General features: G+C 47.1%; 1 protein-coding gene across 1 annotated transcript in view; it reads right to left on the bottom strand.

Moving 5' to 3' along the window:
- LOC122551892 (natural resistance-associated macrophage protein 2-like) overlaps positions 1-6,092 on the bottom strand; it is a 40,098-nt gene that overhangs the window by 30,355 nt on the left and 3,651 nt on the right. Inside the window, exons 4-6 of the mRNA XM_043694463.1 lie at positions 5,542-5,612; positions 4,315-4,382; positions 2,285-2,440 (exon numbers count right to left, since the gene is read on the bottom strand). Of these exons, the coding sequence (XP_043550398.1) occupies positions 2,285-2,440; positions 4,315-4,382; positions 5,542-5,612 (295 nt within the window). The remainder of the gene's footprint in view (positions 1-2,284; positions 2,441-4,314; positions 4,383-5,541; positions 5,613-6,092) is intronic.

The following is a 6,092-nucleotide window of genomic DNA, read 5'->3' as shown; positions in this document are numbered from 1 at the left end:
TCCTCAAAGAACTCAATAAGATTAGTGAGGCATGACCTGCCCCTCACAAAGCCATGCTGACTACCTTTAATCACACTATGCTTTGCCAAATAGTCATAAATCCTATCCCTCAGAATTCTTTGCTGACCACAGACGTGAGACTGACTGGTCTGTAATTGCCAGGGGTTTCCCTATTACCCTTCTTGAAAAGAGGAACAACATTCGCCTCCTTCCAATCCTCCGGTACGACTCCCGTGGAGAGTGAGGAAGCAAATATCCTCACCAGCAGCTTAGCAACCTCCTTTCTCACTTGCCGGAGCAGCCTGGGATAAATCTGGTCTGGTCCTGGGGACTTATCAATCTTAATGTTTGCCAAATTTCCAACACATCATCTTCATCAATCTTGATTTCCTTTTCCCCAAGTAAATATCTTCCCTCGGTAACTGCTCCTGTCACTCTCCAAGACTATGGTAAATGTGAGGCAGTTGTGGTCACTGACACTAAAGTGTTCTCCCACCGTGAGATCTGACACCTTTCCTGACTCATTGCCGAGCACCAAATCCAAAATGGCCTCTCCCCTTGTCGGCCTGTCTACATACTGAGTAAGGAAACCCTCCTGAACACACCTGACAAAACAGCTCCATCCAAACCATCTGCACTTAGGAGGTTCCAGTCGATATTGGGAAAGTTGAAATCACCCATAACAACAACCCTGCTACACCTGCATGTTTCCAGAATCTGCCCCCCATGAGATCTTCAATCTCCGTACTGCTATTAGGGGGTCTGTAGAAAACCCCCAATGAGGTGGCTGTTCCCTTGCTGTTCCTACCTCCCACCCATACTGACTCAGTCGACAAACCTTCCTCAACAACCTTCGTTTCTGTAGCTGTGACACACTCTCTGATTAGCAATACTACACCCCCTCCTCTTTTTCCACCCTCCCTGTTGTTTTTAAACATTCTAAATCCTGGAACATCAAGCAACCATCCCTGCCCCTGTGAAACCCACATCTCCATTATGGCTCCATCCAAACCATCTGCACTAAGGAGGTTCCTGTCGATATTGGGAAAGTTGAAATCACCCATAACAACAACCCTGCTACTTCTGCATTTCTCCAGAATCTGCCCACCTATAGGATCTTCAATCTCTCTACTGCTATTAGAAAACTCCCAATGAGGAGCCTGTTCCCTTGCTGTTCCTAACTCCCACCCATACTGACTCAGTCGACAAACCTTCCTCAACAACCTTCATTTCTGTAGCTGTGATGCACTCTCTGATTAGCAATACTACACCCCCTCCTCTTTTTCCACCCTCCCTGTTGTTTTTAAACATTCTAAACCCTGGATCATCAAGCAACCATCCCTGCCCCTATGAAAACCACGTCTCCATTATGGCCACAACATAGTAGCCCCAAATACTGATCCATGCTCTCAGTTCGTCACTCTTATTTCTGACCCTCCTTGTGTTAAAGCAGACACACTTTAACCAATCCCTTTGTTTCATCGCGTGAGAAACCTTCCTGATAGATTCACTATATCCTGTCACTGCCCCATCTGCAACTGTCCCCCTCGCAGACATGTGGCTCCAATTCCCACCCTCCAAACTAGTTTAAATGGTTGATTTCAGGATTCTTGGTTTTTTCAGGTGAGTTGGAATCCTTTGGTTTATTGGCAGCACCCAGATTCTGACTAGCTTACTGGCTAGGTGGCTTTTAGCACAACAATCCTTTTCCCGACACTGCAGTGGTGACAAGGGATAGTTCTTCAGCTCTGACCTTCAGAGCACACTAACACTTGGATCCAAGCTAGGACACACAAACATCAATTCACTAGCACACTCTCCTCCATTAACATACCCACTCCTGCTAACACACCAGGGCCACTGTCAGTTCCTAACCTCTGCTGTATATTCCATGAAATTCAAAATACTAAAAATGTCTGCAGTAGATAGCTTTCTGCTGAGAGGGAAGAGGTAGTCAGCCCCCCTCATTGTCTTTTCCTGCGCTATCTTTTTTTTGAAGATTCTCTGAAAGTCTACAGGTGTGACATTCCATGGGTCCCATGGAACTTCACCAGACAGCACCCAACTTACATCCACTTACTCCTTTTTCGTCAGGAGCATTCCTTTTTTGAAATTAAAAGTTCAGCATCATCTATAGCACCTTGCCGTTCTGATCCATTGTCATGACACAGGTGTTGAGTGTGTTACAGTAGCTGTGTAAAATGAGGAGGTGATGTGATCAGGTAAGAGCAGTGGGCAGATTCGCATTGCTGTCCCACTCAATCTCTGTAATACAGTTACATACCTTGACGAGAGCTGAGTGGAGGTAGATATTATGGGGCATGATGATTGCCCCAACGATCCCCACAGCCTGAAGGAGTTCAGTTCTGCCACATCCAGCACAGTACGGATAGAATAGACCCTTCACTACTTCCCCCTGATCGGGTTTAACCACCACATACTGAAAACACAGGGAGAGAAATGGTCAATACATGTTGGGGTATACCACACCGAACAGGGCTTTATCATCTGTCTGTCAACAAGGATAGACTTCAGATTATCACCAGCTCATCTCTGATTCCCCAAGCCCCCATCCCAGAAATCCCATGTAAACTAGTTCAATTATCTTCTCAAATCTTTTCCCACCATTTTTCCAAACAGTGGATCCCAGATATTGCCTGAAGAAGGTTCAGCACATCTCTTACCCCATACTTCAAACACTTTGCCCTAAAGAAAATAATCCAAGCCAATCTTGTATCTCTTCATTGCTGAATCACTCGAGCCCAGGCAACATCCTGGTGAATCCTCTCTCCAACCCTCTCTCATATAAACAGATCCTTCCTATAGTGTAGTAACTATAATTGCACACATTACCGCAGCTGACTAATGAATGTTATTTACAGCTCCATCATAATCTTCCTGCTCTTATATCCAACGCTTTGATCAATAAGTCTAATGCATTGTTAGGATGGGGATATATGCGCAGCCTTGTCCACCAGTGAATTGTTTGACTGGACGCCACCATTCAGGACTGGCTGTGGCAGGACTGCAGATTGGATCTGTTAGTTATGGGATCCCTTCGCTCTGTCCATCACTAGCTGCTAATGCTGTTGGTGTGGAGTCCTGTTTGGTGATTTCACCAGGTTGACTCCTCACCTTCAGGTATACCTGGTGCTGCTCCTGGTGTGCCCTCCTGCACTCTCCATTGAACCAGGGTCAATCCCCCTGGCTTGAAGGTAATGAATATGGTAATGGTTGAGTGGAGGATATTCTGGGCCACAGATCGAGGTTACAGATTGTGCGGTCGTGTAGAGGGAGCTGCTGCTTTTGGTGACCCACAGCACCTCGTGGATGGAGCTGCTTGATCTGTTTGAAGTCTGTCCCGTTGAGCACGGTGATAGAGCCACACAACCCAATGGAGGGGATTCTCAATGTGAAGGTGGGACTTTGTCTCCACAAGGACTGTGTGGTGGTCACTCTTACCGATACTGTCATGGACAGATATATCTGCAGCTGGCAGATTGGTGAGGATGGGGTCAAGTCTGTTTCTCCCTCTTGTTGGTTCCCTCCCACCTGTCCCAGACCCAGTCCAGCAGCGATGTCCTTTAAGGACCTGACCAGCTCGATCAGTAATGCTGCTGCTGAGCCACTCTTGGTGGGGAACACTGACATTGCATGGTTTATCGAGCTGTTTCTGCCATTATTGTTTCCTGTGCTTCAGTCAATGCCGGGTGGTCTGTCCAGTTTCTTTCCTTTTTTGAGACTTTGTAGCAATTTATACAACTGAATGTTTCACTTGGCCATTTCTGAGGGCAGTTAAGAATCAATCCCTACCTGTAGGTTTGGAATCACATGTAGGTCAGAACAGATAAGGACAGCAGATTTCCTTCCCCGAAGGGCATGAGTGAACCAAATGGGTTTTACTGACAATGGACAGCAGTTTCATGGTCATCCTTAGACTCCTAATTCCAGATTTTTATTGAATGCAAATTGCATCATTTTCCATATCGGCACATGACCCCTGAATCCTGTAACACCCGCTGGGTCTCTGTATTACTTATCCAACAACAACACCATTAGGCCAGTACCTCTCTGTCACCTCCCAACACATTCCATCTCCTGGAACTGCATTTAAACTCTTATTTAGTCTGTTCCAAGGTGTGGGCACTGCTGTCTCCCATGTAAAACCCATCCCTAACTCCCATTGAGAAACTGAGTCCATTTGGGGCCTGGAGCACCCACGGACAGCCTCAGGTTATGGTTTGAAATGTGTGCAAGAGCAGACTGCTTACAGGAACATCTCCTCGTGTGACGCAATCTTGTATCGATCTTTACCTCATATCCAAATGTTAGTGCCATAATCGCAATCAGGAAAGCAAAAAAAAATTCCAACTTCCGGAGACCTGCAATCAGAAAATCACCCATCAGCAAGGGGTGGTAGTGTCCATGCCTCTTAGTCAGGAGGGCCAGATTCATGTCCCATTTGCTTCAATGGTGCATAATAGCACATCTGATCAGATAGATTAATACTTCAGGAGTCCATCAGGCCCCCCACCTCCCCTGTACCACACACCCTGCCTGCATCCTATTTCTGACTGTACCTGGCTCCAACAGACACTGCCTGGGAGTGATGTCCAGTGCCAGGACAGGTACGTGAGCTGGTGAAGGTTTGGGAAATGTTAGGGCTGATTGTGGCTGATTTTGACGAGTGTCCCAGCTGCCTACCCCATCACTCAAGGCTCTGAGAGTGTTAAAACCCATCGCTCCCTGCTTTTAATCTACATCCCAACCCTACTTCCACATGCCTCTGCAACAGAGCGTTCCAAAGATTCACTATCCAGTGGGTAAAGCAATTCCTGTTCATCTCAATCCAGGGATATTTCCTCTCAGAATCTTCCCTCTCAGGTCCTTTATTAGGACTATTATCCATTTCATTGCAAACGCTATATTCCGAAGAATAGCAGCCATTTTGCTCTCAGTATCTCCCCATGGGGACCACATTCTTATCGCAGAAATTGAGCGAGTAATCCTTTTCTTGCAGCTTCCTTCCTTCCCAAAAGTAGTTATGTTCTTACTCAGGTACAGGGAGCAAAACCGTAGACTTATAAAGGGAGCTAATAATCCTCAGGAGAGTCCACCCCACAGAAACAAAGATCAGAGAATCCCTACAGTGCAGCATTAGGCCATTCAGCCCTTTAAGTCCACACTGACTCTTTGAAGACCATCCCACCCAGATGCAGCCCACCCTACCAAACCTTATTCCACGTAACCCTGCATTTCCCACAATGGGTCCACCAAGTCTGCACAGCCCTGGGCACTATAGCATGACCAATCCACCCTGACCTACACATCCTTGAACTGTGGGAGGAAACCGGAGCACCCGGAGGAAACCCACGCAGACACGGGGAGAACGTGCAAACTCCAGACAGCAAATTGCCTGCAGGTGGAATTGAACCCACGTTGCTGATGCTGTGAGGCAGCAGTGTTAACCACGGAGTCACCGTGCAATGAAGAGGGAAACCATCAAAACCAAACTGTTGTAGAGAGCGACATTCAACTTACCATATTTGTCAAGCAACAGGAATACGAAGGTGTCCACTATGGTTATAATGACTCCTCCCCAAATAGGAATCCTGAAATAATCATGAAATAATCATTTTCAGTGAACACCAACAAATTCAAAGGTAAGGAAATGTCTGGAACAAACTGATTGGACAGACCGTATCTGTCCAGACTCAGACACTGCTTGAGTAAACCACATGGCAGGCCTGATTTGCCTGGGAGCTGGTCCATGGGGTTACAACCTGGCACAGTCCAACAGTCAGCCAAGAGACTCAGTCCCCACTCCCTCCCCCACCCACACTCAGTAGCAGCAGTGTGTACCATCTACAAGATGCACTGCAGAAACTCACCAAAGACCCTCAGACAGCACCTTCCAAACCCACAACCACTTCCATCGAGAAGGACAAGGGCAGCAGGTACATGGGAACACCACCCCCTGCAAGTTCCCCTCCCAGCCCCTCACCATCCTGACTTGGAAATATATCACCGTTCCTTCAGTGTCACTGGGTCAGAATCCTGGAATTCCCTCCCTCAGGGCATTGTGGGTCTAC

Source organism: Chiloscyllium plagiosum, chromosome 7, assembly GCF_004010195.1.
Source record: "Chiloscyllium plagiosum isolate BGI_BamShark_2017 chromosome 7, ASM401019v2, whole genome shotgun sequence".
NCBI lineage: Eukaryota > Metazoa > Chordata > Chondrichthyes > Orectolobiformes > Hemiscylliidae > Chiloscyllium > Chiloscyllium plagiosum.
This window is presented reverse-complemented; position numbering and strand designations above follow the sequence as displayed.